General features: G+C 30.7%; 3 protein-coding genes across 4 annotated transcripts in view; 2 read left to right on the top strand and 1 right to left on the bottom strand.

Moving 5' to 3' along the window:
- The window catches only part of LOC101512174 (signal recognition particle 9 kDa protein), a 6,522-nt gene extending 1,624 nt beyond the window's left edge, over positions 1-4,898 (bottom strand). The window contains exons 1-2 of the mRNA XM_004495078.4: positions 4,690-4,898; positions 4,413-4,481 (exon numbers count right to left, since the gene is read on the bottom strand). Of these exons, the coding sequence (XP_004495135.1) occupies positions 4,413-4,481; positions 4,690-4,761 (141 nt within the window). The 5' untranslated portion in view covers positions 4,762-4,898. The remainder of the gene's footprint in view (positions 1-4,412; positions 4,482-4,689) is intronic.
- A 3,972-nt stretch (positions 4,899-8,870) lies between these two features.
- Positions 8,871-12,464, top strand: LOC101512501 (GABA transporter 1-like). Of its 2 annotated transcripts, none has more exons than XM_027333260.2 (7): positions 8,871-9,286; positions 9,940-10,062; positions 10,339-10,510; positions 10,763-10,949; positions 11,066-11,196; positions 11,445-11,660; positions 11,941-12,464. In XM_027333260.2, the coding sequence occupies exons 3-7, from the start codon at positions 10,370-10,372 to the stop codon at positions 12,334-12,336; spliced, it is 1,071 nt and encodes a 356-aa protein (XP_027189061.1). In that variant the 5' UTR covers positions 8,871-9,286; positions 9,940-10,062; positions 10,339-10,369; the 3' UTR covers positions 12,337-12,464. The 2 variants fall into 2 exon arrangements, with proteins under 2 accessions (XP_027189061.1, XP_004495136.1); XM_004495079.4 differs by having other exon boundaries at positions 8,967-9,286; positions 10,416-10,510.
- A 689-nt stretch (positions 12,465-13,153) lies between these two features.
- Positions 13,154-13,720, top strand: LOC101505105 (PRA1 family protein D-like). The gene has a single exon (XM_004495231.3). The coding sequence runs from the start codon at positions 13,154-13,156 to the stop codon at positions 13,718-13,720; it is 567 nt and encodes a 188-aa protein (XP_004495288.1).
- Positions 13,721-20,623: the final 6,903 nt, after the last annotated feature.

Below are 20,623 nucleotides of genomic sequence, written 5' to 3' on the forward strand. Positions count from 1 at the left end.
CATGTAAGAACCACCAGTGATGTTCAACTTGTCATCCATCACCACTTTCCATAGGCAAAAGGAATATAACTATTTATAGTGCAGCAGTAAACCAGGGCCACTGAATTAATTCCTTCGACAATGGAGATTCCAAGAGAGACCACCATACTGTCATTAGTATAAGGCATAAGATGCCATAAATATTTAGTTTGTTAGGGTCATGGGATAACGTATAGCCTAATCCCTCTTCTCTCTTCAGTTTATGAAGCATAAAATATCTAGTCACAGTACTTTTCTGCCTGTGTCATGAACAAATCTTCAATCTTTATCATCTGGAGGCATTGGGATAGGCAGGGGGGTCGGGGAGCCTAGAAAATGGAATTCTTATGCATGTCATGACTCATACTTGTATTTATTTTTAAATAAAATAATTAAAAAAATAAAGATTCCTTCAAATATAAGCGACTTAGCAGATTTATAATCATTCATAACCATGATTCTTGATGTTGTTATTTTATGAAAATTTACAGATACACATGCTTGGAAGAAGCTAAATGACGCAACTCAAAATTATCAATGGCAATAAATGAAGAAAAACTGTACATAAATGTCCGGATTTCAAGCAATGGGTCGCTACAGAGAGTTAGGGAGAAAACAGATTGTTTTAATTCTTGCGACTGTATGTGAATAGTGGTCATACACTCCTAGTAATAAGTATCTTTTGACATCTGTATGGTGCAGTAACCATAACAATAATAACGGAAAAGGAAATTAATATTGAGCCACTAAAAGAAAGGACAATAACTGCATAGTGCCAGCCGCCATCATGACTGGAGTTTATGAATAAGATATCTTGGACTTCAAATACAGTCGCACATCCAATTGGGCTTTTGGCTTCCCTTCTGGGTCTCACAACAATTGAGCCGGTTGGCCCAGAAGTATCACTTGTTTGTCCAGGAGGTCCTGAACGGAGTGTGGAACTGGTCACTCTTGGATGGGACACAGTTTAGAAGGGACAGCTGCAACACCCTCCTTAGAATGATATGCCCCACATAATCAATTTGTGTCACTCCAAAATAACCCTCTGGTTAGAATCATAATTTTGTTGTTGTGGGAGAATTGAATCAAAGGGATGGTATAATGACTATAATCAGACATAAAGCAACCCAAAGTCTGCAAGACTGTAACCACTGTACACCCAAAACTGCATCACACCATGTATAGGGAGAATATAGAAGAGAATGGGGGAACATTAGGAAAGCTTTCCTCGCATTGGATAGAATCACCAATGCTTACCAATACTGAAAATGGAGTAATGGCTACCATAGGTAAACCCAAAAAATTTAGCAAGACATGGTAGAAAAATATTATGGGAGCTACCAGAGTCAATGAGAATGGTAACTATTGGATATAAATTAACCCTTGGAGGCGTAGGGTGCACAGCGAAAGAGAGCCACCCAAAACTGCATTTGAAAGATGGAAACGGGCAGAGCATCTGTAAGGGATTCTTAAGTTTCTGAAGCGGGTATGTCAAAACGGTTCAGAGTATGGGTTGAGTGAGACAACGTCGTCATAGGCATAGTCATTAGTTATTCTAACAAATCCTCACAAAACCAGTTTGCAAGGTAAGTGGTGCCACTATTTAAACTCTTTTAGAGCTCTATCTATTTCCAATGTGGGACTTGGGTTTTTCCCAATATACCCCCTCACACCCACTATTAGGCTTGGTGCTTATATATATACAGTGGAAGGCCCGATCGATAGGCTCTAAAACAATCTTATCATAATTTTTTTTGCCTTACAGCGGTGACCTGGCCCAAACTTATCACAATTAAAATAAAGACCACACAAGTACGAGCTCTAGCATTTTTGTTAGGGATAATTTGCGTATGGTCAGCTAGAGGGTGTGGGTGCCATTCCTAGCCCTAAAGGAGAGAGTGCATGGGAATGGGGTGGCGTGGAAAACGGTTGAAAGGTGGTTTAGCTTACTGCCCATTTTGCCTCAACCAATAACATCAGCCAGGTTATAGGGTCTGAACACCGTGAGTTCATTCTGAATATCACCTCTTAAACCGGAAATGAAATAGTTGAGAAGGGCCTCTGGTGGAAGACCAAGCACATGGTTAGAAATGTTTTCAAATTAGGCTCGATACTCCATGACTGTGGCTGTCTGGCACACAGCTTGAAGAGGGTGGCCAGGTGATTTTTATAGGTTGAGGGTCCAAACCGCATTTCAAGTGCATGAGTAAAAGCATCTCAAGCGAGATGGTGATTAGATTGCATCCATTTGTGCCAAGGGCAGGGCCTTGCATGAACAAAGGAATATAAGTGAGGCGATGGGTGGGTTTGATTTGAGATAATTCAAAGTATTGCTCAATCTGAAAAATCTAATCAAGAGGATTTGAGCCATAAAATGGTAATGTTATATTTTGGGGGGTTTTGGTATAGGAGTGTTAGTTCCAGCAGCTGGGCAGATCAGTAGCAAGTTTCTGTCCTTATAAATTCGCTTATTCAGTAGCTAGTAGTTCTTTCATTTGGCTCATACAAGCATTGACGATACCTTCAGTAGCTAGTAGTTCTTTTATTTGGCTCATACATGCAATAGTTGATAGCTTTGGTTCTGATTTAAGGTTTGGGAGGCGGAGTGGAGAAAATGAAAGCATCAAATGATGGAACTAAAAATTATCAATGGCAGTGAAAGAAGAAAAACTGTAAATAAATGTCCCAATTTCGAGCAATGGGCCGCTCCAGAGAGTTAGGGAAAAAAAAAGAAGGATTGGTTCAATTCTTGTTTGTTTATTTACTGTTGCCACTATGTGAATAAATAGTGGTCATACACTCACTAGTAATAAGGATCTCTTGACGCCTCTATGGTGCAGTAACTAGAACAATTTGACAATAGTAACTCAAAAGGAAACTAATATTGAGCCACTAGAGAGAGGAAAATAACTTCCTAGTGCCAGTAACCATTGAGGTTGGAGTTCGTGAATAGGATCACTTGAGCTTCAAATATTGTCACGCATCCAATTGGGCTTCTTAGCTGCCCTTCTGGGTCTCACAGCAATTGATCCAGTTGGTCCAGAAGTATCACTTGTTTGTCCATGTATGTGGGTTTGTGTCTAGGTTTGGGTTGAGGAATGTATCACTAAACCCATGCAAAATATTTAACCAGTTTAATGACCTCATGACCCTATGTAAACATAAATTGAGCAAATATGTAGCTTTAACTTGTATGCCATCTAAAAGGATAACTATACTTCCATGTTTTATTTTCCAAATATTGCACACAACGATGTTATATCATGACGGTCTGAAGCTTGGAAAATAAAAAAATCAACCATGCTTATGGCCTAACTAGCATCCTACAAATGCTTCAAATTTCATCCATGCATCCATATTAGGGATTACTTCACCAAAAAAGAGCAAATAAATGCATCCACATGTTATCCTTTATATTTTAACACTTAACAAGTTACCCAAGGATGCAGGGAATGTCATCAATCAACAATTGCTTCCTAGCAATTTATATGCTAGTTTGAAAAATATGGATGTTAAAATTAGATTACACAATTCCTTAACTGCACATTATACGTAAATGTAAACTCAAACAAAGAGAAAGTTATCTGATATCAGACGCAGAACATCCACTGTTTGACAAATGAAAAGGAATGTATATAGAGAACTGCTAACAATTACAGCATATAAAAAAGTTAACAAATATATAATTTACTTTTTAAGTCAAACCTTCAAATCATCATATTACCCAAAAAAAACCTTTCAAATCATCCATGAACAGTTCAAAATTCATATATTTCAAATGCCAAACACTAAAGCCAGAAGTAACAAGTTTTCCCTTGGGTGGAGAAAAGGAAGTACTAGCCAATAAACGGTATTGTTGAGGGTCTGTTTGGTTCAAAGAAGGAAAAGGAAATAACCTCTTCTTGTTTGTTTTACAAGGAAGAAATTTTAATAGAGGGAAACTATTAGTATACTTCTTATTATTTTTTGTAAGGATATTTTACTGAATACATTTAAAATTTGAAAACTCATATTTTCTCTCCTTTAAATCTCCCCAATACTCAGGAGGGAGCCAAAATCAAATTGGGCAGATTTTCGCTCCACTCCCCTTCATTTACTCCCAACCAAACACTGTGTAACACTAACACAATAAATTCGTAAAAACAAGTGGCGAGTTAGAGCTAAGCTAAACAACATCACAGAGGGCATCCACAATTCGGAATGCTCAACTTCAAATCAGTTCAGCATTTCTCTATTTAAATCCGTAAAATTCACCACATTCCACATGCAAAGAAGCTATATGATAGAATTAACTTCTCCTGATTTTCTATACTTCCAAGTTCCAAAATTTGAACACATACTACTACAACATTTGTAAAATCATTGAGTGAGTCTATAAGAAAGAGAATTAATACCTGTCGATTATCGGTGACCTTGAGTACCAATTTTCCATCGCAATGTCTATACTTCATGACATACCGCGTCTATAATTCAAATTAAACCCCGCAATCAATAATTTCGAGGGAAAAAAAATCAAACAATTAGGGTGTGCGAATAAAAATATAACAAGAGAAAAACACAATTGAGTTAGAATTAGAGTGTGTGGTTGCGTTGATTTTGGTTTTCTTCAATATTATCGACAATCGAATAGAAGAAGTAACGTGATGAATAAGAGGATAAAAAAAAGCTTACAGAATCGGGATCGGCGCGGAATAACTGAACGGATCGATCCAAAAACTCGTCCCAGGAAGTAATGTAAACCATTTTCGTAGCTTAGGATCAACGGAGAGGGCACACAGGTGAGATTTGGTCGACGTCGGGATCTAGTGGAGTGGAAGTGGAACCCACCTTTGGCTTCAAATTACACAGAGGTGTACCTCACCGTAGCTAATGTTTTCTTCTACTTTGTAGGTTTTACTATTGTTTTTTAGGCAAAAATTTAGGCGATTCTTTTTCAATTTAATTCTCTTAGATTTATTTCTACCATTAGTATTTAAAAATTATTAAATTACGCCATGTAATTTTAAGTTTAAATTTGTTTTTGAATTAATACTTTAAAATATTAAAACCTAATCAAAAGATAAATTTAACTGTTTAAACTATTTTACATATAAAATAAATTAAAAATATTAATTATATAAACTGACATTTATTATATTAATTTTAAAATTATAGAAGTGTTTAAATTGTTGTAGGTAAAATTAATAAATATATATGATTTATAAAATTTGATAAATGTTTTTTAAAGGATTAGAAGGAGAGACATATTGTTAAACATTTAGTAGAGTTTTAACTGATACAAAACTTTTAATTGAACTAATTGTTATCGAAATTGAAATTAATGAGTAATTGTATAAAGATAATGTAATTTAAATGATTAAATTAAAATAAAATAAATTTAAAGACCTAAGCAAAAATTAAATTTAACTTATATTTGTATTTTTGTCTATTTTATATTATTTATTTTAGTTCTCTATTTTTTTAATTTATCTTATCAGTATATAAAACAATAAAAAACTTGCACACAAATTAAAATTTGAGACATTATATTCAGCTTAATATATTAATATTTTTTAAGTTGAATTGGTATCGACAAATTGTAATTTTTTATTTTTAACTTTCCATAATTATTTCGTCAAAAAAGAAAAAAAAAAACTTTCCGTAATAAAGATTTTTCATTCTTTTGGTAAAAGAAAATGATTTTTGACTTTTTTTTAAAATATGATTTTTGACTCTTTAATAGTCTCAAGACATTTCTATGTTTTAAACTAGGGGTCTATAAGACTATGTCTAGATTAATAAGCAATTAGATGAAGTTGGCTTGGTGCAAAAAAATAACAACAAAGTAGAAAAATGATCAAATTCGGATTACCTTGAATTACCCATCATTTCTCAAATTATTTAAGAACAAATTATTATTTTTTGTTAGTATTTTGTATGCATCCGATAAAATATTTTAAAAAATAAAATTATGATATTTCTAAAATACATATCTCCAAGTGTCCATGTAATATATATAGGACTTCATACTATAGATATTTTACTACCTTTAAATTAAAATAAATATTTGACTAAATTATATTTTTAATCTCTTAAGTTAGTTTTATGTTTCACTTTGATCATTTAAGTTTTGTATGTTTCATTTTGATATCTTAAGTTGCAAACGTTAGACACTTTAGTCCTCAAGTTATTAAATTTTTTTTTAGTCTCTTAAATTATAAATATTACACATTCTGATCCTTTAAGTTAAATAATTAGACATTTTGGTCCCTTAAGTAATAATTTTTTATCTATATAACCTTAAGTTACAATGTTAAACACTATTAAAAAGAATCAAAATATATAATGTTTGTAACTTTGGTATCAAATTTTTTATGTTTGTAACTTAATGGGACTTAAATGGAGCAAAAATAACTTAGACACCAAAATGTCTAATATTTGTAACTTAAGAGACCAAAGTGAAACCGAAAAATAACTCAAAGAATCAAAATTGCAATTTAGCCTAAATAATAAATTGATTTTTATATTATGAATATAAATAAAATAAATACTCAATTTCATCTCCGACTTTTGGTACTTGCGTCATTCTAGTCCTTTACTTTATCATATTTCTAAAATAGTCTCTCAAATTATCAAACGTTAATCGACTTAATCTTTTCGTCAGTCTCTGTCAACTATCAGTGTTAACATGAATGATTTGTTAAGTTAAATGCCACATAAGCGAAATATTAAAGACTATTTTGAAACAATTTAAATAAATAATTTTTTACATTTGATTTACATTTTAAGATCTTTATGACTTTATTTCTGCTTCCTCGACCTCTCATTAATTCCTTTCATATTCTCCTTATTTTTGCTAGTCAACTTGAAGTTGTATTGAATAGTTTGAATCACTATTGTGGGAGGTTGCATTAGCTTTACTACTCTTTTCTCCAACCTCTCTTTCAATGTTTCTTCTTTTGACGGTAGTTGTGTACGTGTGTTTGTGTTTGTGTAGTCTTCCTCTTTTACACGCCTCCTCTCCTTTCTCTTGAGTAACTTTTGGAATATTTTGAATGTTTTGGGTCACAAATAAGTAATAACTCCCATTTGAAATTAATATATAATTATGAGATATTGATTGTGTTATAATGTAACATAGCCCTTGCTACATTTGAGTGGTACATAATGGAATAACATGTTGCATAATTGATGTAACACACTATGCAAACATATAGTATGAGACTATAGTTAATGTATTAGCTAACACAAAATAAAATGAAAAAGCAAAATAAAAAGCGTACTTATGCAGCTAAGCTTTGTTATTGTGCAATTTAGCATTATATTGTAGTCACTAAGATCCATTATTCTCTACTACATACTTTTATAAATTGATTTTTGCATTTCTTCGATTTATTTTAGCATTCTGTTTTCAATGTTTCATCACATGTGCATTATTTATGCATGTTAGACTTTGACAAAGACTTCAAGAACATAAAGATGATCTACATTTAAAAAAATTATGATGAACTTTTTTTATTTTAATTTGATTTGTAAAATTCTTAATTTGCTTTAATTTGGAATTAGAATTGTTTTAATTTAGATTTAGTTGATGTCATATGTAAGTGAAGATATTTTGCTTCCTTACATTTGGATTTAAATTGAGAGTTTCTTCCGCACAAGATAAACGATCTATCAAGTGATTTCTTGAAACAAAGTGGTAAAATAAAAGAGAAATACAAGAAATAAACATGAGTTAGACGGAGAAGACATCACAATCAATGATGATTGATAAGTCAATGTAGAATCACCACAATGGTAAATAAACCATTGATAAAATTCAAACAAATTCTAATCCAATAACTCAAAGAAGGGACACATCTTACTCACCATTCTCATGAGAAAAATTCTAATTCATTCCAAAACTTCTCTCAATAAGATTACAAATACATATTTATGATAATACTATCTCGAATCTAAATGAGTCATAATGACACTATTCTCTATGCCTATATTGGACTTACATCATTTTTTTTCCCTTTTAAATTAAATGTAAGGAAGCAAAATATCTTCACTTATATATGAAATCAATTAAATCTAAATTAAAACAATTACAATTCCACATTAAAGCAAACTAAGAATTATTACAAATCAAATTAAAATAAAAAAGTTTATCCTAACTTATTAAAATATCGATCATCTTCGTATTTTTGAGGTCCTTGTCCGACTTCTTTTAAGTATTATGAGATATAAATCTTATCTTAGTTTGAAAGAGCTAGCACATGAGAGATTTTGGTAATAAATGTAAACCTTAACTACTACACTTTCTACAAAGTACAAAATGAAAGTGATCGAGGAATTGAGAAAATAAGTTTGGCATGGTGTGGAGCAAGTACAAACTATAATTGTGTGAAGTTCAATAATTGGATCTACTATATCATTAATACCAGGGGTATAATTGCAGTAATCCATGGTAAATATTTTTGTGAGCTAGTCATATTAGGTGCATATGACAATGTAAAAGTTGTTGTATTTATCATATTGTTATCCACCTTGGCACTAATGATCAAAGATGACAACCATAAAATCGTGAAGTATATGAAAGGAATGAACGAATGTGAAAAGAAATAAAGTCATAAAGTTATGTGATATGTTTATACTAAGTATTAAAAAATATTTTACCGAACATTTAACGTGACAAATTAACAAAGTTAATTTGTTAGTTAATTGAGATTGAGGAAGAAACTAAATTAATTAACATTGGAAAATGTCAAAAATTATTTTAGATTTATGATAATGCAAATGCTAAATTAATATAAATGTTAAAATGTAGGACGATTTTGGATATTTACTCGATATATATAAATACTTTTTTTATTTTAATTTTAACGGTTACCACTGAATCATTCTCAAGTCTCAACCGATTGTTGCTTTCCATGCGTCCAAGGTTTCAGCTCCTCGTAAGGAAAAGTCAACAGATAAGTGAAAAGTCAACCGATTGTTGTGACAAGTGATGTAGCAAAGTCCAACTAGAATAAGAAAAGGAAGATAAAATTGAAATTGTTGATAGGCATGATAATAATGTTTAGAAGAAACATAGACATAGGCATTCATAGGAGCTGAACCCGAATGGATTCACCAGAGTCAATGGTAGAGGTAGGAAGAAGAGAAGCAGAGGAAGAAGAGGAAGAAGGAGTCAGTGGTAAAGGAACATGGAAGCATGCAGCTTTCCATGTTGCTACCACAATTGCTACCCCTGCAGCTTATGCCCCTTTGCCCTTTGCTCTTGCTTCTCTCGGTTGGCCTCTTGGTTAGTTTACTCCTTTCATTTCACACCCCTCTCTTTCTGTTTGGTCCTTCATCAGAATTATATAAATTGGATAAGTATATCCAATTATTTTTTTGAATACACAACTCTTAGTATATTAGTTATGTTATAAACATGGTTTTTTATTCCATCTTTTATGAGAAACAAATTTCTATGAAAGAGATCTTACTTTGTTGTTTTGTCGGCTTCGAATAAATTGTCTAAAATGAGGATTCTTGTTGAATTCATTAGAAAAAAACCTTTTTAGAGAGTGTAACAACTAAAACTGCAGTTTATTAAATTAGTGTTACCAAAAATAGGTAAATTCTAGGTTGATATATTCTTTTATAAGTTTAGGAAAGTAAAAATTATCATTTGTTATAGTAACATTAATGATCCTTTTATAATTTTCTTATATAGAGATTTGAACTTTGTTCTCTTGAACATTGAGCATAGACAAGATGAAGGTTAAGTTAGAAATTGCACCTATTAAAGTTGTATCCTTAATAGTCTAAAATGTTTTCATTCATTGATTATAATTCCACTCTCTTGACATTGAGCATAGACCAGAGTTTAAAAATTTATGCATAATGATTAGAAAGAATTGATTAATTCATCTGCACATTGGTGAAACATATGCTTCTTACTGATTTCAGGTGTGAGTAGTTTGGTGAGTGCAACAATAGCCACTTGGTACTCAAGCATTTTGATAGCTTCTTTGTGGAAATGGAATGGGGAGAAGCACCTTACCTATAGACATCTTGCACACAGTATTTTTGGTAGGTAACATGACATTACAAAATTCACATTTTACATGTTAATGTTGGTTTTACAGCTATATAAAAAAAAAACAGCAAATATTAATGCTTCTTTACCTAGTCATTCATAAAATCTTTATTACTAATGAAGGGAGGCTCAAAAACCTTTTGTTATGCCTATAATTTATAAACTTTGTATACATGCGTTTATGTAGGACCTTTACTTAGTACATATAAGTTTAATAATATATAGTTTCTCTGTATATGACATTCAATACTCAAGTGTTTCATTTGCAGCTTTGTGCTAGTTGCGGTTCATATATTATTCATGATTGTTATAATATTCTTCAATTTCATGTCAACCATTCTTAAAGGATTCTGGGGGTACTGGTCTATTGCCTTATTCCAGCAGGTAGCTTCTCTGGGAAACAACATTGCTATCCAGATTGCAGCTGGTAGCAGCCTTAAGGTTATGCATGAACCATATTTTGTGAAACAATAAGAGAAATTTTTTAATTCATATACGCGTACACCAATTGTGTAATGATTTTTTACACCATTATTCAATCACAACAGTTGGATTACTAAAAATATTTGACTTTACCTTTAAAAAGTTGTATAAAAAGTAAGTTGAGATTGATTAATAGGGTAAACATTTTTACACGGATGGTATATCAAAATTAATAATTGACAAATATTATTTATCTCCATGTTTTTACAGGCAGCTTACAAGCATTATCACGCAGATGGAAAATTGTCCCTACAACATTTTATTATTTTTTTTGGAATCGTTGAACTATTGCTCTCTCAACTTCCTAATATTCACTCACTAAGATGGATAAATGCATTGTGCACTTTTAGCACAATTGGATTTGCTGCTACAACCATTGGTGTTACCATTTACAATGGTAAGCTAGTGATGGATCTTAACACCTAATTGATCAATCTCTTAGCACCTAATTGATTCCACCTATTCATTTCATGTTGATAACATATTAAGTTTCTGGTTTACAACATTTCTTAGGGAAGAAGATTGACAGAACATCAGTAAGTTATAGTTTGCAAGGTAGTTCTGCATCAAAGTCCTTCAAAGCCTTCAATGCCCTCGGGACCATCGCATTTTCATTTGGCGATGCAATGCTTCCAGAAATACAGGTATCCAATTATTCTGATGCAGCGATATTTGAATTGTGTTTGCATAGTTGTATAGTTATAAATTGCAATCTTCAACGACAATTGCAAACATAATATAAGTGCGGCCACATTTGCCTGCAATATCAAAGTTTGCAGCATAACTGTGACTGCAACTATAATTTAGAACTATTGTTAATAAAAAAGAGAAAAGGAAAACAAATAGCAGCATATAAAATGGTAATTTATGATACCCTCTAATTCCTTTGTAGAATACAGTGAAAGAACCTGCAAAGAACAATATGTACAAAAGCATATCAGCAGCATACACTGTGATTGTTTTGACTTATTGGCAGCTAGCCTTCTGTGGATATTGGGCTTTTGGATCACAAGTCCAACCTTACATTTTAGCTTCTCTATCTATTCCAAAATGGACTGTAGTTATGGCAAATTTATTTGCAGCTATTCAAATATGTGGATGCTTTCAGGTAGAGTCTCTACACTTACCAAGAACATAAAAAGTATTGTTACTTTTAATGTAATTATCTCATTACACCAGTATTTCTTCCTCTGCAATAAATTATTAAGGTATTGTTGATAAAACACTAGTCAATATTAAAAACGACAAATAACTAAACAATTTTTTTCTACAAAAGCGACTATTAAAAAGGAAATGAGGTAGTATTTCCAAAATCCTTGGTTATTTCTTAAATCAAAACTAACATTGGTTCAAATCCATTTACTAATGTGCTCATTGCATCACGTCAGATTTATTGCAGACCAACATATGCTTATTTTGAGGGAAGGATGATGTCCAACAAATCAACCAATCACTTTCCCTTGAGAATTCAACTGATAAGACTTTTATTTACTTCCATATACATGATTCTTGTTACACTTATTGCTGCAGCTATGCCTTTTTTTGGGGATTTTGTTTCCATTTGTGGGGCAATTGGGTTTACTCCTTTGGACTTTGTGTTTCCTGCTTTAGCATACCTTAAAGCTGGGAACATAGTCAAGAACTCCAAACTTGGCCTTTTGATGAAGCCACTCAATATTTTAATAGCTATATGGTTTTCAATTGTTGCTATCTTGGGTTGCATTGGTGCAGTAAGGTCCATAGTGGAAGATATCAAGAACTACAAATTCTTCCATGATATGTAAAAGAATTTTAACTCACCCAAAAGTTCTTTTACCATTTTGTTTTTGGTTGAATAGTAGTATTACATATTTTTTTGTCCTAATCAACTTTAGTACAGCAACTATAAAACTAAATAAATCATGGTTTATAAGATTCAGAATATCATGGTTTGCTGATAATAATATCATTAAAGTGGTGATGAACGGATTCCGCGCTTGTGATAATTTTGTTCCACAATTATGCACACAATTCAATTCCAACATAACATATTGATATCTGGTATTATTGGTGCCTTTTCTTTCATCCTTTTTACATATAAAATTCAAGTGTCTCCTATTTCTTAAGTTTAACTATAGTATTGGCTAAAAAATAACTTGACAAGAGTAAAAATGAGTTTAATAGGTATTAGCATATGTCGCAATAACATATGCATCCGAACTGAATATCAAACTAAAAATAATTTACCTTTTATTTTTTAACGAAACGAAATTGATTTTCTCCTCCTAAAAAAAGTGATGCGTAGATACGATATGTTAAAAAACATGTAATAATTCTTCAGTTTGTTTTAAAAAAATCTTCACAAGTTGGGACTTGGTTTTTTTTTTATTTTTGACGAAATGACCTATCATTATTTTTGTTGTTGGCAAAGCTAACCTTATTGATCCGTGCATTTTTGACATTACATTAGTCAAAACTTGATCAAAGATGAAATCACGTGATATCAGCATCCACACACTCACATACCCGCCAACTTCAATTCTTGAGGGTTAGGGATTTGGAGTTCATAAAAATCAAATCAACCCCTAAAAATAGAAACAGAAATAGAAAAAGTGTGATCCAATGTCTTCCATTACCCCAACTCCAACTTCCCCACTCACCCCACGCGCCAACACACCCTCCAACTACCCCACGCGCCGTCCATGGGACAACTTCTTCTCCCTCCAAACCTTCACGACCCCTTACTCCATCGCCGAAGCCACCCACCGCCTGAAGCGCAACCTTAACCATTTCCGCGTTAACTACACCACCATTCTCCTCTTCATTCTCTTCCTCAGCCTTCTCTGGCACCCCCTCTCTCTCATCGTCTTCCTCGCCATCTTCGCCGCCTGGTTCTTCCTCTTCTTCTACCGAAACCACCCCGTCGTCATTCTCCGCTGCACAATCGACGACCGTATCCTCCTCGCCGCACTATCGACGCTCACTGTCGTCGCCCTCGTTTTCACCGGCGTCTGGCTCAATGTCTTGGTGTCGATTCTCGTCGGCGCCGCGGTGGTTGTGTTGCATGCGGCTTTTCGAAGCACTGAGGATTTGTATTCAGATGAAGTTGATATCTTCGATGGAGGATTGCTTTCGGTTGTTGGTAATAGCTTCACCGCCAAGCGAACAGGGTACACTAGGATATCGTAAATTTAGTTCATTTTCGTTTTATCTCTCACCTGCATTTTTCATATATACTATTTCTAGAAAAATAGAGCTTCACTTTTTTGCAATTTCTTAAATCAAAATGTGAAATGCCGCCAATATAATAGTGTTGCCATGCTGTTAGTTTGTAAATTCTTGGTTAGATTGAATGGAAGCATTCATTTTGTGTATATTAAGTTCCAATTTAGGGTATCACTAACTATTACCTCTTTTGGTGTATTTTTGCCCTATGCTTTGGAATAGCTTTAGTAATTAGATATAAGATTTTATTTTTATATACAAATGTTAGTAGTTAGTATTTTAGTATATATGTTGGAGAGAGGGAGAAATGTTAGTAGCAAGGCAGAGATTGAACCCTGGACCTTCTGGATATAACTCATTTGGTGTCCCTTAGCCGACCACCAGGCTATTCCTTCGAAGACATTAGATATAAGATTTGTTTGTTATTTTGATCCGGTTTAAAATGTAGATAGATTTTGGTTTAAGTTCTCTGAGGAATTAGCCATTTTGTTTTGTCATTTACTGTGCTTAGTTCTTGTTGTAATGGTTGTATGCACTTCAGTTTGCAACCCTACTGCCTCCTTTGTTTTTTCCTTTTTTAAGTGATCAATTTAAGAGCACATGTTCCATTATGGCGTGTTGTGTCGTGTTCATGTTCGTAAGGGTTAGTCTTAGAGCAGAATGATGTTTCTTAGGGGTAGCTTGAATTATTTAGATTTGACTTAGTCTCAGATGTGTTGTGCTTTGAAGGTGTGCTGCAGAGCCCTGTTTTGACTTCTTGCGGGTGAAGTATTGAAACTTGGAAATGTCATACAATTGCAAGAACTTAAAAGAGAATGCAAGTTCCTCAGAATCTTAAATTCTCGAATATATATTGGATATTTAGATATAAAACATTTAGTATCTCTATGTTCAATGCAAAATCCTATGGTATAGTTTGTTCCACACTTGTGTCTACTTTAGGGTGCCGTTCTGTTTGGAAAACTTGATTACTTCACCTTTGTAGCCTGAAAAAACGATCCATTGTGTTGGAGACTTGAGACGTAAAACTATCAAATGCCTCATCATACTTGATAGCTCATTTCTTCTAATTAAAAGAGACTACTTTACCAGAAGATAAAGTAGTCTTGAACATTGTCCAAGCTTCAAACTTGATATGCTTTCAGACAATTTTGCCAAAAAGAGGCCATGGCAGTGCCGCTGCCCATTGCTAGTGTGACAGAAATTCCGCAGATGCAACCACGAAATCTGTAGCGTTGCCTGGATCACGTGGCACAAAAATGGTAGCCACTAGCCACAATAGTCGTGGCATTGTGGCAGTCACAGTGGAACATGACTAAAATGGCAGTTTGGGTTGGGGGGATTTAGTACTTGTTTCTGGATATTTTTGAGACAGTCTTTCCTTAGATGAAGTTACATGAATGATTTTATGTCGTTAACATGTCTCTTCATGCTTGAGCCCTTTGGACTTTAAGCAAGGAAGTGCTCATAGTCACTCTACCTTGAACAGATTCTCAACTTGATTATGAAAAAAAATGTAGCAAGGATTGATTCTTGTCCATTTGAATGGTTTTTTGTATATCTTACTTATCACCAATTCCGTCTTCAAGATGCATGGTTGATGAGGACATCCAAACCATTTCTTTTTATGTCCAAATAGAAGCACCCAAGCCTGTATTTAATGGAAATGACATAAGTTAGTTGGGTACAATGACTAAAACCAGCAGAGGTTTTCCACAAAATAAGATGTTCCTGTGAAATCAAGTGCATCAACCCTCTACAGTTAGGCCTTGTCTGGCTTACAAAAAAATGTTAGGCCTTGTCACTTGAGAGTATGTCTCTTAAGAACTTTTGATGTTAGAAAAGATTTAGTTATTAGGCTCTTGGTGATTTCTAGCATGTCTCACTAGTATGGTGCAAATGCAATCTGCACCACCATTTTTTACCCTTATATCAAGTGGTTGTGTTAGATATAATGTTGGACCATCTACATTGTCTTTTTGACCTTCTTACTTCACCTTTTGCTCCACCGCGGACTTCGTCATAGTCATAGTCACTGTCACGGCGCGGAGCTTGCTCTACCCTCACACTGAAACCACTGCATTCAAGTGTATCTTGCACAAAATTCTTTCATTTTGTATTATCAACTATCAACAGAGAATGCTATATCTATTTTATTTACATAGAATGCTTTATCTCTTTGAGGACATGTTTGATGTGCAGATATTATAGAGACAATATAAAACTAAATACAAATAAAATAAGATAATAACATGATAAACATTATCATATTCTAAATTTGATACATACATAATAACAAAATAAATATTAATATTTTATTTTGTCATGTATCTGGTACAAATTTTATCATCACATAATGTAATATATATCATATTTAAATAACAAAATTATCATTATGAATTAAATCATTATTTTGAAAGTTTGATAATCAACTAAATTTTTAAAAAATGTAAAAAAAATGATTGTTAAATTTTTGAATCGGTTGAATTGAAAAAGTGATAGTTAAAAAAGTTTCAAATTTAAATATATAATAAAAATAATAAAATTATATTTTTACGTATCTTAAAGTGTGAGTTAATAGTACGGGCTGCCTTGGGGTCTATTTGAATGGGCTATATGTGTTGATGCATGTGTTATAATTGGGCTTTACGTAATTGCTTGGAATTTTGCACCAATTTGGTTCTTTTTTATTTATTTATAAAAAAGCAGTACTCATTAATTAAAGTTAGTAAAAACTACTTCCACGATACAATTCAAAGATGATAAAATTGATACAATTCAAAGATGATAAAATTATAAAATTTACGAATAAACTCACAATATCAGGATAAATAGCATTAAATTATCTACAATTGTAACAAAATTTACAAATATTACAAAAATGAAGTGTCTTAAAATATTTAGATTTATTTATTGAATCAACACTTGATTGAAGTTGTTCTCTTAATCTAAACCAAATAAAAAATGCAATAAAACGGTAAATAAAAATAATATACCATCAATACGACCAACAAAATATCGTACTAAGACGACAAAATCACACAAAGAAAACTAAAAAAACTTAATAAGTGTGAAAATTATTTATTTAAATAAAATATAATGAAAAACAATTTTGGGGGATGATTAAGCTGGCTGTAAACCACTCCTATAAGGTGAAGAAAAGAGAATGAAAAGAAAATAAAAAAGGGACAGAGGCTCTGCACCATTTTAGTAGAATTGTTCTTCTTGACTATGTGGATAGCTAAATGCTTATCTATAGCAATTTGTACATGAGTGTCTTTTTATTTTATTTTATATAGATGGTACTTCGATTAAGGCGCTGCACCATTTTAGTTAGAATTGTTCCTCTTGACTATGTGGGTAGCTAAATGCCTATCTATAGCAATTTGTACATGAGTATGTATTTTTTTTTTTTAAACAAGTTTAGGGTGATGGATGGTACTTTGATTAAGGCAAGGAAAAAATTGAACATTTACAAATGAATTTATATTTATCTCTTTTTAATTGTGCGAATGGAATTAAACCTACAATCTTATTATATTCGATACGTGTTTTTTGATCACTAGACTAAACCATTTGAGTTGCTTATGTGGTTATTTAATATAAATTATTTTGCTTTTAAAAAGAAAAAGAACGGGACACCGAAATTGGATACTATATTGAAGTAGAGTGGTAAACATTAATTGGGCCCAATTGATTGGCCTATTGGACCGTACTTCAGCCTGGGCCAGACAATTAAAAAGGTGAAAATTGGATTTTATATTTTCATAATTAAAAATTTTAACATTTTTTTTACTTCACACAGCTACAAAATTTTCAATATCAAATTCTATTTTTCAAAATATCCGGTTTAAAAATTAATATACCAAAAAAAATTAAAAGAAATTTTTTTTATATACTGAAAATTTCAAAAACTCAATTTTTATATATAAAAAATAATGAGAAAAAATTTTACATACTAGAAATTTCATTGAACTATGGTATGTAAAAAAAACATAGATGTGGGTAAGATGTGATATTGTATTTTCTACCAGGGTATTTTTAGAATTCCATACAAAAAAAATGGTAAAAGGTGATATTGGAGTTAAATTGTAGGACTATGAAATCTAATACCCTAAAAAAATAGATGATGTTCATTCATCTTCAACATTTACTCACAAGTAAAAAAGATAATACCGTACACTTTTTAAATAGTATTTTCCATCAAATTTTAACTAACAAATAGCTACATTCGAAATTTTTCCATGTTTTCTTAGCCTAATTAATCCAAATAAAAAATTGGGTTGGTCTCGGTTGACCGAATTCCAACATTACCATGTGATTTTTGAAAAAATAATATTAGCGAAAGCTTTAACAATTATTATCTAATTTTAAAATAATTAATAAAATAAATTAAAATAAATTAAAATATATAAAATTGATGATATTAAATCTATTTGACTAATAAAAAATTAATAAATTTAAAAGTTTTTCATGGAAAAATTAAATTTTTTTATTTGGTTCAAATGTAAAAATAATACTTTAATTTAATTGATATTCAATGTTATCATAAAAAAAAAATTATATTTACATCCAATCATATCTCACCAAATAAATAATTGTTAAAAACAAAAATAAGAAAGTTGTACAACAAGTTAATAAATAAAAAACGAATAAAATAAAATAAAATAAATGGGTCATACTAGTTCATTAGCTCACATAGTCTATAATAATTGGTTGAATTTGATAATTTATAGTCAAACAATAAATAGATAAAATTGCATCCGCAATCCCTTAACTTTAATTTCAGTTAACGTTTTAGTTATTTTTTTTGAGTTGGTCATTTATTTTAATTTTAAGTGATAATTTGATATTTTATGTTTTAAAATGTCAACAATTATATCTTTTTATTTATTTATAAAAATTCAAAAAAATCTTCAAAATTTTCAAACAAAATCCATAAAATTCATTATCATATTTAATAAAATACAAATTTAATCAAATTAATAACTTAAATATTTAAATAAACTCATATTTTCATTTTTTATTTGTTGTTGTTGTTGGAGATGAAATATGAGTTTATTTGAATATTTGAGTTATGCATTTGATGAAATTTGCATTATATCGAAGATAATTATTAATTTTATGTGTTTTGTTTTAAAATTTTGATGGTTTTTTTGAATTTTTGTAAAAAAAAAAGGCAACATTGTTGATATTTTAAAATATAAAATATCAAATTGTCACTTAAAATTAACATAAACGACCAACTCTAAAAAAATAATAATAATTAAAACATTAACTGAAATTAATTTAAGAGACCGCAAGTGCAATTTTACTTAATAAATATTATATCATGTTCGATTGTGCTATTAGGTCTATCGAACAAGAAGGGAAAAGACTCATCTATTGAGAGCACTATATTAAAGGCCAAGAAGTGAAAAGGTGACAACTTTCAAAGCAATTCAATTGATTTGATTCATTAAATTATGTACCTCAATGAATAATTTAAATATTTTTATTTTTTAGGAAATGAAATATTTCTTTTAACAGAGAGTGCTAATTAAGAAAATGTAACTTAATTTTTTTTGTCTCAAATATATATAAATATTGGTATATCTTGCACTCACTCTAACTAAAATAAATTTTCTTTTTCAATAACCCTTTGATTCTCAAAAAACAAGTTACTCTTCTAAATGATATCTATGCTAAAATACCATCAATTAATGTAAATTTCATTTTCCAATAACTCTTTGATTATCAAGGAACAAGTTCCTATAAAAGAGATACACTTATATTTTTTATGAGATCAAGAATATTAATTGAATTTAATTAATTTTTTTAAATAAATGTGTAGATAAAATGATAAATACTGTCATAAACTTACATAAAATTTATACATTTCGAGTTCAAATCAGAGATGAAATATCCAACCTAACAATTTTGATATTTTTCAGCTGAACTATGACTTAAGGACAATGTGAAGTTGGTTATTTCATTTTATAATAAATTGTGTTATATAAATATATATATATATATATATATATATATATATATATATATGATATCTTTAAACAATTTTTTTAATGAATTTATGTATTATTTAAAGTATAATATGTTATATAGATATGGATTTTTCTTGCAATAATTAAACAATTAGTCATATGTGAAAACATATAGAAATATATTTTACCATTAAAGAATATATAAAAGATTTCACACAAATGATAAAAAAAAAATTGAAAATATTAATTAAAAAACATTTTTTTAAGTATAAAAGAGAAGGTGAATTTGTAAATAAAAAAAAACAACTTAAAAGAATTTTCAATTGACTCATTATACACCTTCCATTAACATTTTAAATATTTTTATTCAAATGCTATAAATATATATTAAGCAAAAGACAATCCTATTACCTTTATAAACCATTCTAATGAATTTTGAAATTATATAAAACAGACTATATTAAATAGATTTTAAACTATTAAAATATAAGATTATATATTTAATATTTTTTCAATAATATTTTTGTTTCTTTTTTGAAAATAACAATATTTTAGTTAATATATAACAAATAATTAGATATTGGTAAAAAAAAAACAAGGATATTAAATATGTTTTTAATCCTTATAAATTTCAATATTTCAATTTTGTTTTCTATAAAACAAAAATACAACTTCTAGTCTCTATAAAATAATAATGCATGCACATATGGTCCCTACTATTAAGTCGACATATATTTTTGAATGAATTTTTGCAAGTATATATATACAACAATATAAAAATTTCCTTAAAAAAAAGGTCAAATTTTGATTTTTAAGTCCAATTATAGTTTTGTTGTTTTTATGTTGGTTTTTTGCATTTAAAAAATTTATATTTATTTTATTTTAA

Source organism: Cicer arietinum, chromosome 4 (assembly GCF_000331145.2).
Source record: "Cicer arietinum cultivar CDC Frontier isolate Library 1 chromosome 4, Cicar.CDCFrontier_v2.0, whole genome shotgun sequence".
In the NCBI taxonomy this organism is placed as follows: domain Eukaryota; kingdom Viridiplantae; phylum Streptophyta; class Magnoliopsida; order Fabales; family Fabaceae; genus Cicer; species Cicer arietinum.